General features: G+C 42.0%; 1 protein-coding gene across 6 annotated transcripts in view; it reads left to right on the plus strand.

The window, feature by feature from the left end:
- gigyf2 (GRB10 interacting GYF protein 2) overlaps positions 1-22,385 on the plus strand; it is a 156,738-nt gene that overhangs the window by 78,773 nt on the left and 55,580 nt on the right. For all 6 annotated transcript variants that reach the window (XR_015078714.1, XM_085990566.1, XM_085990565.1 and 3 more), the window contains one exon: positions 15,714-15,880. Coding sequence is in view for 5 of the 6 variants with exons in the window: in XM_085990566.1 (XP_085846692.1) it covers positions 15,714-15,880 (167 nt within the window). In the remaining variant the exon portion in view is untranslated. The remainder of the gene's footprint in view (positions 1-15,713; positions 15,881-22,385) is intronic.

Genomic DNA, 22,385 nt, shown 5'->3' on the forward strand with positions numbered 1-22,385 from the left:
TCTATTGGAAGGTGTTTGGAAATGTCAACAAATACATTTCCAGTCACTTGTAGCAGTTAGTCTTAAAAATACAATCTTGTGCCCACTGTAAGTCCTAAAACTATTATTGTTTTCATAAATTACTAGTCGAATTTCTGTGGCATTGCACAGTGTTATCCTCAGATGGAGTGGCGATAAAGGACACAGATAATTGTTGCAAGCATGCAGACCTAATTCAGTCTGCTATTTTAAAGTCATACATTCTGACCTTATTTTTCTATTTCCATTATAAACTACTATGGAAAATGCCACTGTAAATCCCCCATACACCCTCATGCCAGTGGTGGCGCTGCTGCACCCCCACATATGTAGTTTCCATTATAAATGTGGACATAGCAATTTATAATGTAAAGAGTTGACGGGAAGTGTGCGCAGACACACGAATTTTCATATTACTTGTCGATTTTCTGTGATGTTACACATGGGGACTGAAGACCAAGTTTAGTGTTCAGTTGAAATAGTTATAGGGTAGCGGAATAATTGGACCAAAGTGCGCAGATATAATTCAATACCAATTCTGAAGTCACACATCCTGTCCTTTTTAATGTATTTCTATGTCACAATTAAAATGGAAAATGCCGGTGTAAACTTGCCAATGTAATTACACCCTCCTGGTGAATGAGCAATAGGTGTAGAGAGAAAGGATGGGGGTGGTGGAGACAAGAGGACGGGTGTAGTAGAACGCGGATAGGAGGGAAGTGCCCAGCAATTATCTTCGCCTTTTAATAATAATCAACTTTATTGTCATTGTTAATGCACAAGTGCAGTCCAACGAAATGTAGGCTTGCGGCTCCCGAGAGTGTACATTTAGATTAAGACATTTAAACATTCAACATTCATTTGGCTTGTAATTATTTCATTCAGTCCATAGTGATATTATTCTGAAGTTATTTAAAACCAGATTAAGGTGTGAAAACAGTGGGAGGTTTTGTGGTGAGTGCCTTGTCTTGTGAAAGAATTTGCTTCTGTTTTACAATAGCATTGTAAAATGTACACACAACATTTTGAATTAAATTTATTTAGTTGGACGAATACTGTTTTGGGCCTTACCATATGTGTTCATGATCAATTCAGCTAGCCTGCAAGTGTAAATGTAGTTCTTGCTAAGAAGTTATTTCTCCTTTTTCAAATCAAATCAACTTTTATTGTCATTGTTAGTGCACAAGTGCAGTACAACGAAATGTAGGCTTGCGGCTCCCGAGAGTGTACAATTTGGATTAGGACACTTAAACATTTCAACATACATTTGTACATATATATTAGCATAAATATGACCAGAATAAAGTGCATCGGCAGATGTGCAGGCTTTAGTGTTTATTTGTGGAGTTCAGTAGGATGACAGCCCTGGGAAAGAAGCTGTTCCTAAATCTGGTCGTACGGGTGCGAATGCACCTGTAGCGTCTTCCAGATGGTAGGAGGGCGAACAGACTGTGGCTGGGGTGGGTAGGGTCTTTGATGATGGTCCGTGCCCTCCGTAGGCAGCGTTTCTGATATATATGGTCGGTAGCCGGGTGCCGGTAATGCGTTGGGCAGTTTTGACTACCCGCTGCAGGGCTTTCCGGTCATGGGAGCTACAGCCGCCGTACCATACCGTGATACAGTTTGTCAGGATGCTCTCTATAGTGCAGCGGTAGAAGTTAGAGAGGATCGGGGGTGACAGATTACATCCCTTCAGCCTCCTCAAGAAATATAGGCGCTGCTGGGCCTTCCTCACCAGAGAGGTGGTGTTGAGGGACCAGGAGAGGTCTTCCGTGATGTGGACTCCGAGGAACTTAAAGCTGGCTACCCTTTCCACCTCCGCCCCATTGATGTGGATGGGGGTGTGAATTCCGCCTTTGGACTTCCTGAAGTCCACGATTATTTCCTTTGTTTTCTTGGTGTTAAGGGCCAGGTTGTTGTCGGCGCACCACTTCACGAGATGCTGGACCTCCTCCCTGTAGGCTGACTCATTGTTGGTGATCTGGCCTACTACTGTGGTGTCATCTGCAAACTTGATGGTGTTGGAACCATTAACAGCCACACAGTCGTGGGTGAAGAGGGAGTAGAGGAGGGGGCTCAGCACACATCCTTGTGGGGCCCCCGTGTTCAGGGTCGGTGGGGGGGGAGGTGTGGTTGCCTAATTTGACAGACTGGGGTCTGTTTGTTAGGAAGTCCAGGGTCCAGTTGCAGAGGGAAGTGTTCAGGCCAAGAGTTTGGAGTTTGGTGGCCAGCTTATTGGGGACGATAGTGTTGAATGCTGAGCTGTAGTCTATAAACAACATTCTGATGTAGGTCTCCTTACCATCTAGGTGATTCAGTGCCGAGTGTAGAGCAGTAGTGATTGCATCCTCCGTTGATCTGTTTGCCCGATAGGCAAACTGGTGTTGGTCAAGGGAGGCAGGAACACTGGCTTTGATGTGGGCTAAGACCAGTCTCTCTCAACACTTCATTATGATGGGTGTGAGTGCGACAGGTCGATAGTCGTTCAGACACGTCACAGCCGCTTGTTTAGGCACAGGAATGATGGTGGCGGTCTTGAAGCATGTAGGGACTACTGCCTGGGCCAATGACAGGTTGAAGATGGCGGTGAAGACATCAGCCAGCTGATCACATTCCTTGAGTACCCGTCCAGGGATGCTATCCGGTCCAGTAGCCTTTCGTGTGTTCACTCTGCGTAAAGCGCCCCTTACGTCGGAGGTCGACCGAGTGAGCACCTGGTCTTCCGGGGGTGGCAAGGCTTTGGTAGCTGGCTCCTTGTTGTCCCTGTCGAAGCGAGCGTAGAAGTTGTTAAGCTCCTCCGGGAGGGAGGCGTCGCTGACAGATAATGTGTTTGAAACTTTTTTTGTTTAGATAATTATAGGCCAATAACTTGTCACTGTATGATAGGTGATAACTAGGGACAGTTTGGTTGTTTGCTTCAAAACTAAACATTTAAAAAAAAAATGAACTCCATGACGTTGAGCAAGAACACTCTTTCTGAGCTTAATAAACTTTCTGGAAAAAAGTGTAAACGTGAAACAAAAGCTACAACAGGTGCTTAATCCGTATATTTTTTCAGAAGCCTGCGCATTTGCTATTTTTTTTAAACTCAATATAAATTTTACTTGAATAAAGATTTTCAAGTTTGTCTTCTAGCTTTTCTTCAAATAATTTTGAAAGATATTTGAGCAGTACCTACTAGCAGTTAACGAAAATGTATCCTTCAGTACTGCTGACTGGCACTGATGCAGCCTGGAAAATTAGGTGCACTGCACATGTTCTGACTGCATAGTCTAAATTCAGCTCACTGCATCACAGCTCTGGGCAACAATATTCACTTCAAGCCAGGTTTTTGGAAGGGGCTGAGGCCTTCAGTTAAAACTAAGACATTAAAAGAGATAAAAGGCAATTCTGTGGATTAATTCAATTGCTATTGTGAAATATGTTTCTTTTTATTTTGTTATCTAAACCTCTACTTTGTACATTAGAAATTTCAGTTACCGAGAGAGAAAAAGTGGCAGGTGGGAAAAAAAAAAAAAAATTAGGCAAGCATTTTGAGAGAATTGTGGGACCCAGTGACTGGATTATGCAATTAGAGTGGCAAGTTTAAATAGGCAGAACTCTTCCAAAGAAATTCAAAAGTTTTGAGGTAGTAGGAAAGCATATGCAAGTACAGTAGTTGACATTGCAAGGATTTCAACATTGAAGGTGCAGTGGAGAGGAAGAGTGTGTAAAGAAGCATGTTTTTAGCTTGGGAGAGAAGAAAGTTGAAAGAAATAATGGCTAACAGTAGAGCAAAATGTGCTTAAGGGAATGAAGTTTTAGTATAAAAATCCTTCTATTATAACTCCTAATAATCTCAATCATTTTAAGTGAATTGGCTATCCCTTAAAGTGAGCCATGTTACCACCCACTGCCTCCTAATATACTGCTGTCCTAAATGAAAAGGTAAACTATTATGGCTGAATTAAGTCAGGGCTAGTTTGCCTCGCATCCCAGTAGAACATGATGTGGCAGCAGAAGATTGAAAGAGCTGGTGGAACATTACTGTAACAATGGGGGACAATTAGGAAAATCACTTAACTGAAATAGCCAGGCTAATCTATCAGTCTTGTTGGAAAATGGCTATTCATTTAAATTGGCTCTAATAAAATACACAAAAATGGTTGTGACCCAAAAAAAAAATTTGAGGTGAGCGAGAAATGACCTGTTGGATAACCAACTTTTTCTTGTATCCATTCCAGGAGTGCAAGAGAGGTATCAGAGCTCCCCAGGTATGGGAGCAGAATTCAGGTATTGAACTTGAATTCCAATATTCCATGCCTCCAAGTTATCAGATGGTGTATATTGCTATATTATTTCTCTCAGCATGCATTCCTGTTGAGGAATCTGAAGTTTTGGTGTATGCTGGTTTTCAATTGCACTGGTGTTAATGTGGCATACCTTTAGTGTTGACCCAACTCAAAAGTGCAATATAAAAGGGGCAGTTGTTTGTTTCTTTCTTTACTGATGGGGAGGAGAGGTTTCTTTGTACCGGTAACAACATAAACTGGCTGCGGGATAAAATAGCAGATCATAAACTGCACCAAAAGTAATCTTTTCAAAAATGAACTGTGAAGGCCTACAGGACTGTCATTTACATTGAGGATTGGGAACTGGAGAAGAAGAACTGATGAGTCCTGAGACAGCAGGTCATCAAAATGTCACTGATCACTCTAGAGTGCAGTGCTCTAGCCATGTACTTGAGTGCTTGCACAGAGATCTTACTTACTTACCAACATTATAACGATATGCACAGAGCTTTGACTTCCCCAAATCATAACATAAACAACGATCTGATTTCCCCAACTTTCTATTGATGTGCTAGAAATAAAAATAATGGTTTTCCCCTGTGAATATGGAGCCAGTACTGCAGCCGATTTTGCTTGTCAGTAAGCTTGAATTCTAATTAAGGAAAGGAAGTTGTGGGAGAACATTTGTGTAGCTTTTTCACATATATTCCCCGTATGCTATAAAAATCAAGATGAAATGATTTTTAATATTTTAATTTTACTTTTTTGTGTCTAATCTGAACCTAAACTAGCTGCTCCATACTATTTTTAAGTTTCTTCCACCTCATGGGCCCATCCTCTGTTTTGGAAGTGGAAACCAAATGTATTATTTATAGAAAGCTTTAGCTGGTTAGGTCATTTTGACCTATATAATATTACAGTGATGTACTGATGCAAAGCTGTCACTGATGGTGGGAGCAGTTAAGAAGATCAGCGTGTCATTAAAATGTACTGGCTGGAGTGCAAATGTATTGTGTTAAATAGTGGAGCACTTCTATCCAATAACATTGGTAGTGATTTGTTTATGCAACACATAATTTGAGCGTTGTATCTTTATCTTTCATACTCCAGGGATATTGCACATTTATAATTGGGGTGCAGATAATGAAGTTTCTACTGTAAATGCTAAATGACCCTTGCGCTGGTATCGGATTTTCCTAATAAAAATATATTGAGTCAATATACTCTACTCTCAGCAGACAGTTTGTAAACATTTTTTCAAATACTCCTATATGAATGCCTAAGATGAGGAAGCGATATTAGCTTAGATTTTACAGTAGTCATGCTGATGGTAATCCATTCATTTTAAATTGATTACCGTTGGTGTTATAATAGGAAAATATAGGCCGATTAACTTTTCTGAATTTCGATTCAATATACAGGAAACTCTCTTTACCGGCACCTAAATAACCGGAAATCTCTCTTAACCGGCAAAATTCAGGAGTAGGTTCAGGTAAGTTTTACTTCATATTAGTGGCCGTGTAACCGGGGTTCCTGCACCTGTTGCCATACAACAGGGACGCCTGGATCTGTGGCCGTGTACGGGGTTCTCATACCCTAGTAAGTATACCTCTCTGTAATCCGGACTTTTTGATCAACCGGCACCACGCCGGTCCCGTCGGCCAGATAAAAAAGAGTTTCCTGTATGTAGATATATATCATCATCATAGCTGATGTATACCACTGATGAAGTTGGAAGATTATGGCCAGTACCTCCGCAATTCCCACCATTACTTCCCTCACCATCCTAGGAGGCATTCCATCCGGTCTTGGTGACTTATCTACTTTAAGTACAGCCAGCCTTTCTAGTACCTCCTCTATCAGTTTTTATCCCATCCAGTATCTCAGCTACCCCCTCTTTCACTATGACTTTGGCAGCATCTTCTTACTTGGTAAAGACAGATACAAAGTACTCATTTAGTACCTCAGCCATGTGCTCTGCCTCCATGCGTAGGCCTCCATTTTGGTCCCTAATCGGCCTCACTTTCTTATTACCCGTTTACTATTTATATTCATCATATGGGGCTGGTGCCAGAGGACTGGAGAATTGCAAATGTTACACCCTTGTTCTAAAAAGGGTGTAAGGATAAACTCAGCAACTACAGGCCAGTCAGTTTAACCTTGGTAGTGGGAAAGCTTTTAGAAACAATAATCAGGGACAAAATTGACAGTCACTTGGGCAAGTGTGGATTAATTAAGGAAAGCCAGCATGGATTTGTTAAAGGCAAATCGTGTTTAACGAACTTGATCGAATTTTTTTGATGAGGTAACAGTTGAGTTGATGAGGACATTGTGGTTGACGTGGTGTACATGGACTTCCAAAAGGCTTTTGATAAAGTGCCACATAATAGGCTTGCCAGCAAAGTTGAAGTCCATGGAATGAAAGGGACAGTGGCAGCATGGATACGAAATTAACAAGTGACGGGAAACAGAGAGTTGTGGTGAATGGTTGGTTATCGGACTGGAGGAAGGTACACAGGGATTGGTACTAGGACCACTGCTTTTCTTGATCTATTAATGACTTAGACTTGGGTGTACAGGGCACAATTTCAAAATTTGCAGATGACACAAAACTTGGAAGTATAGTGAACAGTGAGGAGGCTAGTGATAGACTTCAAGAGGACATAGACAGGCTGGTGGAATGGGCGGACACGTGGCAGATGAAATTTAACGCAGGAAAGTGCGAAGTGATGCATTTTGGTAGGAAGAATGAGGAGAGGCAATATAAACTAAAGGGTACAATTCTAAAGGGGGTGCAGGAACAGAGAGACCTGGGGGCATATATGCAGAAATCATTGAAGGTGGCAGGGCAGGTTGAGAAAGTGGTTAAAAAAGCATATGGGATCCTGGGCTTCGTGAATAGAGGCATAGAGTACAAAAGCAAGGAAGTTATGATGAACCTTTATAAAACACTGGTTTAGCCTCAACTGGAGTATTTTGTCCAATTCTGGACACCGCACTTTAAGAAGGATGTGAAGGCCTTAGAGAGGGTGCAGAAAAGATTTACAAGAGTGGTTACAGGGATGAGGGACTTCATTACGTGGATAGACTGGAGAAGCTGGGGTTGCTCTCCTTAGAGCAGAGAAGGTTGAGAGGAGATTTAATAGAGATGTTCAAAATCATGACGGGTCTAGACAGAGTAAATTGAGAGAAACTGTTCACATTGGCGGAAGGGTCGAGAACCAGAAGACACAGATTTAAGGTGATTGGCAGAAGAACCAAAGGTGACACGAAGAAAAACTTCTTTACGCAGCGAGTGGTTATGATCTTGAATGCACTGCCTGAAAAGGTGGTGGAGGCAGATTCAGTCGTGGCTTTCAAAAGGGAATTGGATAAATACCTGAAGGAAAAAAATTTGCAGGGCTACAGGGAAAGGGCGGGGGAGTGGGACTAGCTGAAGTGCTCTTGCAGAGAGCCGGCAATGCCTCAACGGGCCGAATGGCCTTCTGTGCTGTAACCATTCTATGACTCTATAACCTGTATTGATATTTATTCCTGTTCTTTCACTGTCTTTTTCAGTTAAGTTTTCAACTTGGATGTCAAATTGTAGGCTGATAGATTGACTGTCATAGTAGCCATAAACTGTTACATGGTTAAGCACATAAAATCTATCTACAATAGCATTCATTGATAAAACTATACCGAAGTTGGGATTTTTGTAGTCCATCGAGCGTATTCTGCTCCAGCCCAGGGCTGCGTTTTCTCAATTATTTCTGCCCCACCCTCTCAGAGCTCATCTTGTTCTTGAGACCCATGTCTTGCTCCCTCGATCCCCATCCCACTCAATTCTTGACCATTCAGCTCCCCTTCTTAACCTCATGCCAGCTATCATAATCGATAGATGCCTTCATCAGGCATCCTGCCTCTCCCATTCAAAACCATAATCCTCACCCGCCTCCCTCAGGAAAAAAATCCTTGAACTATCCAACCACTCCAGTCACCATCCTATATCCAAACTCTTCTGAAAAGTCCTTGAACGTATCATTGATTTGCAACTCTGCATCTTTTCGGAAATTTCCTGTTTAAATCCCTCCGGTCTGGCTTTTGCCCTTCTCTCAATGTCAAAGCTGTGATTTATATCCTCTGTGACTATGATACTTTGTCCTTCCTTGACCTTTTTGCAGCGTTTGATATGGCTGAACACATCTTTCTTCTCCATTGCCTCTACTGTATTATCCAGCTCCAAGGGACTGTCCTCTCAATTCCATTCCCACCTATCCAAAATCAGCATCTCAAACAGTGGCTTCTACATAAGAACATAAGAAGTAGGAGCAGGAGTAGGCCATACGGCCCCTCTGGCCTGCTCCACCATTCAATAGGATCATGGCTGATCCGAACCTAGACTCACGTCCACTTCCCTGCCCTCTCCCCGTAACCCCTAATTCCCTTATCTGCTAGGAAACTGTCTATCTCCGTTTTAAATCTATTTAATGTTGCAGCTTCCACAGCTCTCTGGGGTAGCAAATTCCATAGATTTACTACCCTCTGAGTAAAGAAGTTTCTCTTCATCTCAGTTTTGAAAGGGCAGCCCCTTATTCTAAGATTATGCCCCCTAGTTCTAGTCTCACCCATCAGTGGAAACATCCTCACCGCATCCACCCAATCAATCCCCCTCACAATCTTATATGTTTCGATAAGATCGCCTCTTCCTTCCCCTGCCCCCAAGGATCTGTCCTCAGCCCTGTCCTCCTCCTTATCTGCAAGAATATGTATGCTGATACTATTGAACTCTACTGCCGGGATTTTGCTCACCAGGATGGGTGATGTAGGTGGCGGGTCCCGACCCCACTGTTGGCTCCATCCAGCTGTCCAAAATGATTTTCCCTTGATGGGGCTTGTTAAGCCCGTCCAGCGCATTTCCCGGTCCAATTAGAGGAAGTGGGTCTGGTGACGTCATTTCATGATGCGTGATCAGCTGGTTTCCTTCAAGGATCCATGGCCACCTTTATATTGACATTTGTGCTATCGGTGTTCTACAGCATTGAAGTGCTGCAAACACCGACAATGACTGCACAGCGGTGCAGGGCTACATCCAGGTTCTCCCATGACTCCCTCTATGTGCTTACGGAGGGAGTCGGAGCATGCAGGGAGGTCCTCTTCCCTTCCGCTGGGCAGAAGACACCTCCCCAAGAGACCAACACAGCCTGGTTGCACATTGCACAGGAGGGCACAAGCAGGGATGTCGTCGGGAAGGCCTGGGTGCAGTGGTGCAAACCTTTCAATGATCTCATTAGATCACGAAACGTTAGTACAAAGCCACAGTCGCCTTCATCCTGTTGTGCCTCATCAAATCCCCATCACTGCCTTCCCTACCCTACTCCTGCACATCTTTACTCACACCAACTTACCTTGCACCTCCACCCATCCCTCTCTATCTACATTATCACTTCCCCATCTCATTAGCCACCACTCACCCTCATCCTAGTGCAATCATACCAACTAACAACACACAAGGGTAGCCACTTGGGTGTTTTCTCCAGTGTTCATGTAAAGTTTCTGTTAATGTGCTGTCAAACATTGAAATCTTTATTTTCAACTCTTTGCGTTCTTGGACAGATTTGTGTGCACCGTTTGAAGTTTCTTAGTGAGTTGCAGTGAACGGTGAGACATAACGGTACCGCCCCCCCCCCCCCCGGCAATAGTGGCGAGTGGGAAAGGAATGGCTTGGATGCACTATGGTGTTGATGTGGGGTGGTGCCAACCTGGCGCATCATGTGGCAGCTAAGGTGTATAGCGTCGAGTAAAGTAAATCTGGACATGGTGAGGCCATCCCTGGCCTCCCGGGCAGCAATGTGCTCGGGTGCTAATGCCCTCTGTCCTGTGCAGCATCAGGTGATTGCGGAGAAGGTTGGTGCTGCTGGTGTTGGGGCTGATCACGGTTGGATTCTGAGGACCAAGGCGAGAGAGTATAAAGGACAACCATGTTGATGGAATAGATGGCCGGTGAAGTAGAGATGACAGAAGCATTCTGTCACTGGTGAGAGAGTTCTTCCAATAAGGTGATACTGGATGGAAAGTGGAAAGCCTGCAGAATCTGTGCTGGGAAATGCAGCTTGTGGCTGAGGAAAGTGATGATCTGTCAGGTGGGAGCTTTTACTGTACATTTGAAGCTGTCAAGTAATCAGCTGGAGCAATACCGGTTGACAGCCGTGGTATTCGTGGCCACGAAGTTAAAGTGAAAAGGTAAGTTAAAAAAGCCTGTTAATGATTTGTCAACTAGATGTTAATGAAATTAATTGGGTCTCCTGCTGCGTATCGGGTCTGCTCAGCGCTGACAGACCCGACATTGGGAAAGGTGCGTGGCGACAGGTTAACAGCGGGGTCTCGACCTGCTGTCAATAAAAAGCACTTTCCCTGCTCGCTGACCCCCTGGAAAATTCCAGCCTACATCTCCACCACCTTGAGCCCTCATCTAATTTCATGCTGTCAGACTGCCTATCTTGGTTGATTCATAATTTCCTCCAGCTCAGCATTGTGCAGATCAAAGCACTTGTGTCAGTCACTGCCTCAAACTCCAGTCCCTAGCCACTGATTCTATTCTCAGGCAAAATCAGATCCATAGTCACAACATTCAAGAAGCATTTGGATGAGCACTTGAAATGCCATTGCATACAAGGCTATGGACCAAATGCTGGAAAATGGGATTAGACTGGACAGGGATGGATGGGCGGCGCAGACACGATGGGCCGAAGGGCCTCTTTCTGTGCTGTAAAACTCTATGACTCTATATGTTTGACCCTGAGCTGGGCTTTAAACACCACATCCAGTCCATTACCAAAATTGCTTACTTCTATAACATTTTCTCCCCCCAACCTATCTGAGTGCACCAACTGCCTGAATCCTCATTCATGCCATCATCCTCTCCAGACTCTCTTACTCCTATTGCTCTCTTTGCTGGTCTTCCTTCCTCCACACTCTAACTTCCCAAATTCTGCCTTCTATATCCTGTTCCGTTGTGTCTCGGTCACCTATCGCCTCTGTCTTTGCTGACTTACTACATTGGTGCCCAGTCTCTTAACACACTGTTTAAAATCCTTGCCTTGTCAGTAAATCCCTCCACGGCCTTGGCCTACCCTATCTGTGCAATGTTCTCCAGTCCCGGATCCCCCCTCAAATGCTCTGTTCCTCGTGAAATTACGCACTTTCCCTCCTGCCTCACTATTGGTGGCTGAGGGTTCGGCCCTCTCGGTCCTATTCTTTGGAACTCTCTCCCTAAATCTCTTAGCCTCTCTTTTCGCCTCTGAAAACCTCCTTTTAACCAAGCTTATTGCCCAAATCTTTCCTTTCTGGCTCGGTCTTTGTTTTCCTTATGCCTACTTGTGAAGCGTTTTGGGCTTTCTCTCGTCAAGGTGCTATATCAATGCAGCTTGTTGTCATTTTTGCTTTGTGGTGCAGGAGGCTTTGCAGGCTCCACTAAATTGATGGACATTTTTTTGTTACTATGTTGCATGATTTTGTTTGAGGTGGTGAGAGAGGTTGATCACTCGATTAAAACCAATCACATTGCCCTTTCACTTCAAATATGCCTTCTCTTCAGTGCTGTTAGTATTAATGAACCCTTTAGAGCTGTTTTCTCTTTGGAAGGCTGGTTCCAAGTATCTTGCTATCGGTAAGGTGTTTGTGCAAAATACTCCATATTATCCTTTATTATTGGAATATTTTTCTATTCAGAATATCTGGAAAGCCTCATAACTGGCACTTGCACATGATTGTACCATTGCGTCTGTACCATTGCGTCTGTTCTGTTCTATCATGCAGTTGTACTGCACATTTTATGTCACCTGAAGTGGTTTCTGTTGCTCCGTAACTCAATCACAATATGACTGAATCCAAACTTGCAAAAGGTTTGGCTTTTTGTGTTGGGCATTAAATGGCGTTGCAGAAGTATTTTTGTAACCCATTGAATATTGGCAAACTAGAGTTTTAAAAGAAGCCAATTGGTCTGTTGAGCTGCGAGTAACTTTATAATGTTAGGAAGGAACTGCATGTCCTGTCAAGGAATCTTTGACACACACCATTGAAGGCATTTAAATATGCATGTGCAGAGCTCTATTTACCCTGGCTATACATTGCATGGAGGGGTGGTATGACACAACAATGTCAGCTTACTTGTATCAAAAATAGTAACCGCAGTAGTCTGTTCCTCATAGCTTAGCCAATTTTTGTACCAAAAAATTTAAATTATCCAGTAATTTGAATTGAACAATATAATTACCACTACAAATTGGGAAATTGGTGCAAAAAAAATTGACATCAGATGATTTACAAGTAAGCAATTAGTAATTTTCACTTGTGAAACTTATCCTTGAGCGACGAGAAGGGCACCATGTTACATAGTAACAATGTAATATTTTGAGTATATGACCATTGGTCCATCTAGTCTGACCTTCCAAGATCCCATTAGGTTCCTTACTGTGATTCTGTGGCTCTGTTTGCCTGTTAAGTTGGACATAAAAGATTCCACAGCACGATTTAAAGAGCAGAGCAGAATAGTTCTGATGTTCCAGTTAACATTTATCCCTCAACCAACACCGTCCAAAAATATTAACTAGCCACTTATCTAATTTTCCTTACATAATCACTTACCTCTCTATTCTTGAAAACCATCGCCCCATCTTAAACCTCCTTTTCCTCTCAAGTTTTTGAACATGTCGCATCCCAAATCCATGCCCATCTTTCCTGCAATCTCTCCCCTCAGATGTCTGCCCCTGTCTGAGCACTGAAATGACCCTAATCAGTCACAAATGACATCCTGTGTGACTCTGGTATACTATCTCTCCTGGTCCTTCTCGACCTCTCTGCAGTCTTTGATACGGTCGACCGTGCCTCTCCTCTGTTATCCAGCTCAGTGGGACTGCCTCATTTTCATCCACTCTTACCTATCCAATCATAACCAGAGCACCTCCAACAATGGCTTCTCTTCCCGCTCCCACATCATTATCTCTGGAGACCCCCAAGGATTATACCCTTGGCTCCCCTCTTCCTCATCTACATGCTGCCCCTTGGCGACAGGATCTGAATACAAGGCATCAGGTTCCACATGTACGCTGATGACACCCAGCTTGATCTCGGCAGCACCTCTCTCGACCCTTCCACTGCCTCTGTTGTCAGCCTGCTTGTCTGACACCCAGTATTGGATGAGGTGCAATTTCTTCCTATTTAAACATTGGGAAGACCAAAGACATCATCACAAACACCTTGCTACAGATTCCATCTTCCGTCCCAGCCACTTTCTCAAGTTGAAGCAGACTGTTGGCAACCCCCGTGTCCTACTTGAGCACAAGTTGAACTTCCTACTCCATATCCTCTCCATCACAAAGACTGCCTGCTTCCACCTCCATAACTGCTGCCACCGCCTCTGCCTCAGCCCATCTATGGCCAAGATCCTCATCGATGCCTTTTGTCACCTCCAGACTCGACTATTCCAGTGCTTTCCTGACTGACCTCCCTTCCTCCACCCTTCATAATGTGAGCTCAGTGCTGCCTGTATCCTAACCCACTCATTTGTTACCCCTGTTCTTGGTGACATACATTGGCTCCCAGTCCCCCAACGCCTCCAATTTAAAACTCATCCTCCTATTCAAACCTCTTCACTAATTGCACTTTTCTGACCAGTAGTTAAGCTGAAATTGGTCGGCAGTAAACTTAAAGGAAAAAGAAAAAACTTGTATTTATATAGCGCCTTTCATGTCCCTTTGCGCTTTTAGCTTTTTAAAAATCAAGATATTGAAAATGCTGGACCTTTGGGGAATTCATCCTGAGTGTTGAATTTGGTTTCATATCAAAACTATATTATAGCTTAAACCAAAAATCCCTTCTAGGCCAATAAGTCAAATGCGACAGCTGTGAAGAGCTTTGGGATGTCCTACAGATGTGAAACGTGTTTTATAAATGCAAGTTCGTTCTTTTATTTTTCTTTAATGCCCATAACTTTGAACTGTTTTCCCTCACCCTTTAATCCTGTATCTAATACAAAACTTTTCTTAGATTCATGTTCCCCCATACCCTTGAAAATCTTAAAAGCTATCAAGTTTCCCCTCATCCTCCTTTTCTCCATTGAGTAAAGTCCCAGCGTGCTTATAACTCAGTACTTTTAAATATAGAAATCTACCTCATGGCTTTCTAGACCCCTTCCAATAAATCTACATCTTTTCTCTAATATATGCACAGTAAAACTGAGCATAGCATTCCAGATTCAGCCTCACCAAGACCAGAGACAACTTAGTTCTGACTTACAACTTTGCCATCTTAATTTATCTTGCCCTTTTAGGTGGGTTAAAAAGTACTCTTTGACCTAATTTCCCCAGTAAAAGTATGTCCTGCCATCTTATGAAGGTGAAAATTCTCACTTGATTTGAGAAAGGTATAAGCCGGAAGCCTTGAGTCTTTTGGTACAGAAATGTAGAAGTTTCACTTCTCACAGCAGCATCTTTCCTGTGCCTATCATACTTGTGAAGAGGCCCATGAAAACTCTAGCCCAGTGCTTTATAAATTTAGATTTTGAGAAGCTAAACATTGATAGTCATGTAACAGGGAAAGGAATTTGATTTAAAGTGCAGTTGGAGATTAATCAAAAAGGTTGGAAGCAATTATAGATGTACAGTTAATGTCTGCCACCGAGTCTTTTCATTCTGTAATTAAGTTTCAGTGCAGTTTTTTTGGTGACCATTAAAATTGTACATTTTAACATTTACAGATACGCATTTTTAATCTGACTTGAAAAGGTGATTTTGTAGGTTTAAGCTAGGGCTACTAATATTTAATTAATATAACTAAATGGAGGATAGCAACAGTAAATGAAGGCAACAACAGTGGACAGAATGAGAAGTCAATCTCACTTTGTATGCCACCTCTTGCTACAATGGTTAGCATCAAATGTAACCCATATATATTCTTGATCTCCAATTTTCTGAGGCACTGAAGTTTTGGACACTTTTTGTGAATTTACTAGTGTCTGTATGGAAATCATAAATTTAAAGAAAATCTATAAATATTCCCAGGAACTGTGTTTTTAGTTCTGAATGACTAGTTAAGAATGTTAAAGATCTGAAGTGTCTCACTAAGAGTAGATTTTTTTGAAAATTATAGTCTCACATAAGTGCTGTTGAAAACACGAAATGTGGAAGTTCACTAATATGCGGCTTTACTAATTATCTTGGTACTTAGGTACTGCAATACTAATTTTATTTCAAAAGGTAGAAGATGTTCTCAATCTTTAGATAAGTGGCATTGTCATCCGGTCAGTACATGATCTTTTGAGGATGAAGTGGAAATTGTTTGATTTGATAGTACCTGAGGATCAAATGCCAATGTACTGAGCAGACTATTCATTGTAGATTATTTTAAATATATGTTAATTTGTTAAATATGTTAAACACTCTCTAGGGCCTTTCACTAACCAAGAGATGGCAGAATGGTTCCAGGCGGGCTACTTCACAATGTCTTTACTTGTAAAGAGAGGCTGTGATGAGGGTTTCCAGCCATTGGGCGAGGTTATTAAGATGTGGGGCAGAGTACCTTTTGCTCCAGGACCCTCTCCTCCTCCATTGCTGGTAAGAGGATTTGCATAAGTTACAATGAGAAATGCATAAATATTAATTTATGTGCATGATAATCAAGGTATTGTTTCACACCCAAAACAAAAAGGAATTGTATTGAAAGTGTAGCTTGGCCATGCCTATTTGGATTTGCACAGCAAAAGTTGGTAAAGACATATTCTCCATGGGATAGCGCTCTGTAATAACGTTAATGTTTGATTTATTCTTATCCAGCATGTAAGAAGCCTAACGAGAGGATCTAGTAATGGGAAATGAACCAGAGCAGATAAGAGAAGTAAGCACAAGGGATCATCTAGGTAGTAGTGATCACAACATAATAAGGATTGAGAAGGACGTAAGTGAGACAAAGCACAAAGTAATAGATTTGCTTTCATGGGGATGAGAATGGAACTAGGGAAAATAATATTGGTAAAAAAGGAGTTAGAACAGCAGTGGGAAACATTTAAAATGGTAATCAATAGAGTACAGGAGAAATGCATTCCGCTAAAAAAAACAAGAACAAACTAGCCAATAATGAAACACCATGGATGAAGAGAGGTCAAAATTTAAACTAAAGAAAAAGGCATACACTAAGTACATAAACAATAAAGGAGATGATGGCAAAAGGGAATATGAAAAAGTTAGGAAAGAAGTCAGAAAAACAATTAGGAAGGCAAAGAGGAACTAATTAAATTATCAAGGAATATAAAAAGAAATAGTAAAGCATTCTACAGACACATATAACAAAAGAAAATCAGGATAGGACCACTAAGGGATACACAGGATAAACTCTCAGGTAATGACAGCGAAATGGCAGAAATATTGAACAGTTATTTTGACTTCATATTTACCAGGGAGACTAACAAATGGCATTAGAAGAGATCATCAAAAAAAGATACAGACATTTAAGACAGAATGGGGGGAGATAATAAACTAATCAGATGTAGCGAGGATTAAACCCCTGTCCAGCTGGATTGCATCCGCGCACATTAAAAGAATTTAGGGAAGAGCTAGCAGAGGCACATATATATAAAAATTCTTTAGAAAAGGAAATAGTGCCAGAGGACGGGGAACAGCTAATCTTATACCTGTATTTAAAATGGGAGATAGAACACGTCCAGGGAACTATAGACCAGTTAGCTTAGCATCGTTGGTAGGAAAAATAATGGTATATTTACTGAAGATGCGATAGAAAACATCTAGAAATTGAAAATGTAATAAATAATAATCAGCACAGATTTCAAAAGGGGCAGTCATGGCTCACCAACCTTATTGAATTCTTTGAAGAAGTAACAGAGTAGACAAGGGTAATGTAGGTGAAATATATTTGGATTTTCAGAAGGCCTTTGATAAGGTACCGCATAGTACTCATGAGTAAGGTTGGAGCATATATATTTTTTGTTTACGGATATATTCAACCGTTCACTGTACCAGTCTGTAGTCCCCACCTGCTTCAAGATGACATCGGTTATTCCAGTCCCCAAAAAAAACAAAAGTAACCTGTTTAAACGACTACCGCCCCATAGCACTCACTTCTGTCATCATGAAGTGCTTTGAGAGGCTGGTCAAAACCCACATCAACTCCTTACTAACTGACACACTGGACCCACTCCAATTTGCTTACCACCCAAAAAGATCTAGGGATGATGCCATCGCCACTGTACTGCACACTGCCTTATCACACCTGGATAAGAGGAACACCTATGTGAGAATGTTGTTCATTGATTATAGTTCAGCATTCAATACCATTATCCCCTCCAAGCTTGTCAACAAGCTCAGTGAGCTAGGACTTAACACCTCCCTATGCAACTGGATCCTGGACTTCCTGACGGGCAGACCCCAGGTGGTGAAAATGGGCAGTAACACCTCCTCAACACTGATCCTGAACACGGGAGCTCCCCAGGGTTGTGTGCTCAGCCCCCTTCTGTACTCCCTGTTTACTCACGATTGCGTGGCCACGCACAACTCCAACTCCATCATCAAGTTTGCTGATGACACTACCATTGTAGGCCTGATCACAGATGGTGACGAGACAGGCTACAGGGAGGAGGTAAGAGCTCTAGCAGAATGGTGCAAGTACAACAACCTCTCCCTCAACATCAGCAAAACAAAGGAGATGATCGTGGACTACAGGAAGCGGCAGGGGGAGGGACACACCCCAATCTACATCGAAGGGGCTGAGGTGGAGAGGGTCAGCAGCTTCAAATTCCTGAGTGTATTCATTACGGAGGACTTAACGTGGTCACATCACATCGACGTCGTAACGAAGAAGGCATGCCAATGCTTGTTCTTCCTCGGGAGACTGAAGAAATTTGGAATGCCCCCCCCAGATTCTCTCCAACTTCTACCGGTGCACCATCGAGAGTATCTTGTCCGGCTGCATCACTACTTGGTATGGCAACTGCATCGCCACAGACCGCAAGGCTCTACAGATGGTGGTGAAAGCTGCACAACATACTATAGGAATTAAACTACCTGCTGTCCAGGATATCTACTCCGAGAGGTGCCGGGGGAAGGCCCTGAGAATCATTAAAGACGCGAGCCACCCCAGCCACAACCTCTTCGCCCTGCTCCCGTCCGGTAAGAGATACCAAAGCATACGGTCTCGTACCAGCAGGTTTTGAAACAGCTTCTACCCCCAGGCCATAAGACTCATGAACGTATAATTTATTATTATTTATTATTTATTACTGTTTTATTTATTATTACTGTATTTCTATTAGTATTTTATCACTGTTATGCCATTTATTCCAATGTTGGGAGGACTCGTAAAAATCAACATTTCATTGTGCAGTACACGTCTGCTGCATATATGACAAATAAAAAATGTAATTGAATTGAATTGAAAGCATGTGGAGTCGGGACAAGCAGAATTGATAGCAAGCTGGCTACAGAGCAGAAAACAGAGAGTAGGGGCTAAGAGTAGCTACTCAGATTAGCAGCGAATGGGAAATGGTGTTCCATAAGGATCGGTGCTGGGACCACCGTTGTTCACAGTTTACATTAACGATTTGGACTTGGGAATCAGAAGTACAATTTCAAAATTTGCGGATGACACCAAATTGGGGGTTATAGTTAATACTGAGGAAGACCGACAAAATACAAGACAACATTAATAAACTTGCAGAACGCATATGTAATTAGCAAATGAATTTCAATATAGATAGTGTGAGGTGTTATATTTTGATAGGAGGAATAAGGAGGCCACAAACTGCTTGGATAACGAGTCTAAATATGGTAGAGGAGCAAAGGGATCTTGGGTGCAAATACACACATCACGACACAGGTTAATAAGTCCATTTAAAAAAAAAAGCAAACCAAGCACTGGGGTTCATTTCTAGACGGATAAAATTGAAAAGCAGCGGTTGTTAACGTTGTATCGAAACTTGGTTAGACCACACTTAGTACTGTTCTGGCCTCCATATTATAAAAAAGATATAGAGGCACTGGAGAAGGTGCAAAAAAGATTCACAAGGCTGATACTAGAACTGAAAGGTTATACTTAACAGGAAAGGCTGAACAGGCTGGGGCTCTTCTCTCTAGAAAAGAGAAAGCTGAGGGGTGACCTAATAAAGGTCTTTAAAATTATGAAGGGGTTTGATAAGGTAGACATAGAGAAGATGTTTCCACTTGTGGGGGAGACCAAAACTAGGCCTAAATAAAAGAGTCACCAATAAATCCAATAGGGAATTCAGGAGAAATGTCTTTACCCAGAGAATAAGAATGGAACTTGCTACCACAGGAGTAGTTGAGGTGAATAGCATAGATTCCTTTAAGGGAAGGCTAGATAAGCACATGAATGAGAAAGGAAAAGGATATGCCGATAGGGTTAGATGAAGAGGGGTGACGGGAGGCTCTTGTGGAACATAAACACCGGCATAGACCAGTTGGGCATAGTAGCCTATTTCTGTGCTGTAGACTCCATGTAACCGAGTTTTTTAGTTTTAAAATTGACACTTTTTAAAGAAAAACAAATGAAAAGAGGACACAATGGGGTTTGGTGATTTATGGAAAATAACTATGCTGTTCGAATAACTTGATTAACATTTGTGTTTTTTAATAAACTACTGGTCCCCAATATGGGATTTATTTGTGCAACAGGTTAGTTTTTTAAGTTAGAATTTCTCAAATTTCAGTCAGATTTAATAGTGCTAGTTGGGTGAGGTGCATGGTGCATAAAGTACATCAAAGTGGAAAAGTAATTGTATTAAACAGATCATGTAGCAAGTGGATTGGCAAAAATATTGGCCCAGAAATTAGGTTCGGGGGCTTGCTGCGCCTGCAAGCCCCTGATATGCACTTACCCGGCGCGCCGGCCGTTCTGCTCCCGGGACGCGTGGAATTCCTTTTTTCAGTTGATTACTCACGGGCAGCGTCTGACGTCACGCCACCCAGGAGTGCAGCCAGCGCGAAGCCTCGAGCGCGGAGTGTAAGTGAGACACGCCCCTTGAGGCCTCCTTACCATAGGACACGCCCCCAATTTTTATCATAAGCTGCAAAGCATTTTTACATGCAGAGCAGCATTTTAAATAGGTTTTTTGTATTTTTATTAATCTTTTGCTAACTTTTATAAAGTTTTAAATACTTTTACATTATTTTGAAGAATGTGAAGTAGTTTTAAACAGAATTAAAGCGTCGTTATTTTGATGAGCCGGCTGGGATCACGTGGGCACTGGGCAACCAATGGGAGGTTGCAAAAGTTCATTCATGAGTTTGATAGTAAGAACGGTCAAACTCATGAAAACTCCGGGTGCCCAAAACAGCACTTAAACTACAAATAAAAGTTAAAAAAACATCCCACTAAATAAATGAACTATGAATAACTAAAAAAAACTATTTTAAACAATTATTCAAATTTTTGAAAAAAATAATTTTTTAACAAATCGGGTCTAAAAATACACTTACCTTACTGTAAATTCTTTAAAAATAATAAACGTGGAAAAAAAATTCTAAATTGTATTAATAGACCACTTACCTTTTAAAACTAAGTACTTAAGTCTGCTTTTTTCACGTGTAAAAACCGGAGGGAGGCCTTTATGCACAGGCAACTCTTTACAAAAAAAGGAATTTCGGTGCACACGCGCTGCCTGAAACGTCGCATGCGTTCCGCCTCTTAACCCCTTGGTTCAGAGGACAGGAAATGCCGGTTTTCAGCGCATGCGCTGTGCACCCTGAAAACCGGCACTTCCATCGGGCCCACGCGCGAGTACCCCGTCCGTACTCACACGTTGGGACCCGAATTACTGAGCCATTAAACCACTCGTCCTGATAACTTGCTAAAATTGTTCCGATCTGCTTCTATGAAGACATAGACCATAGCATAATGTTATTTAAATGTATTTAATTGACCAAGTTTAAAAATAGGTTTAAAAATCACTACTTTTATAATGAGATGGTTTGCTGCTCTTTTTTTTAGATTGTGAAGAGGTTGGAGCCTGTGATAATGGCCTTTAAGCACCTTGCTGAATGTGCCCGCCTTTTTCATTCCTTCTGCTGTGGCTCATTCAATGCAGCATTTCACAGTCACTAAACTTAAAGCTGTTTTTAGTTTCTTAAGCAAAAAATAAGCTTCCAAAAAATTTCTGTCAATATAATTAAATGTTTAGTTCTATAATTAAGAAAATTCCAGGACAACAATTTGCATTTATGTAGCGCCTTTAATGTATTAAACCGTCCCAAGGTGCTTTCACAGGAGTATTAAGACAAAATGAAGTGGATATTTGCATTTTTTAACACTTGCCCATATGGACATTGCCTGTCATTTGATGTGGAGGTTGGGTTCCTGGATGGGCTGGGCCAGATGTGTTCTCCTGAGAGGCAGCAGCTGCATCCATTTGCCTACTTCAGCATGTTCCTTCTGCTAGTCACTCCCTCAGCATGTTGTGTGATCTGTGTGAAAGCAGGCCTCTGGGCAGCAATGAGGTTTGTCAAACAACAACAACAACTTGTATTTATATAGCACCTTTAATGTAGTAAAACGTCCCAAGGCGCTTCACAGGAATGTTATCAACCAAGGTTTGACACTGAGCCACATAAGGAGAGATTAGGACAGGTGGCCAAAAGCTTGGTCAAAGAGGTAGGTTTTAAGGGCCGTCTTAAAAGGAGGCAAGAGAGGTAGAAAGGTGGAGAGGTTTAGTGAGAGAATTCCATAGCTTAGGATATCATAAAACTTTAATTGAATATTCCCTTAATATATTGTACTGTATACTTAATTGGAGTATGCATAGTGTAGTTTTTGGATGTATGTAATTGATTTGTACTATGGTAATAATATGGCTCGGGGTCCACTTCATGGTCACCTAAAACCCTCAACAGACCTTTTGCTCTGTGTGTCTCTTGACGCCCTTCCAGGAATAGTGATATTGATGGAGCCTGGTTTTAGGGAGGCAAAAGAGGGAGATTAAAAAAGTAAAAGTTTAGCAAAAAGCGCAAGGAGTTACTTTGATTGGCATTAGAAATTTGGATCTACCATGGGCATCTTCTCAATTTCAGTGGCGATTGTCATTTTCCGTGAGCATTC

This window comes from Somniosus microcephalus, chromosome 6, assembly GCF_052327205.1.
Source record: "Somniosus microcephalus isolate GS21.2 chromosome 6, FLI_Smic_1.0, whole genome shotgun sequence".
In the NCBI taxonomy this organism is placed as follows: Eukaryota; Metazoa; Chordata; class Chondrichthyes; order Squaliformes; family Somniosidae; genus Somniosus; species Somniosus microcephalus.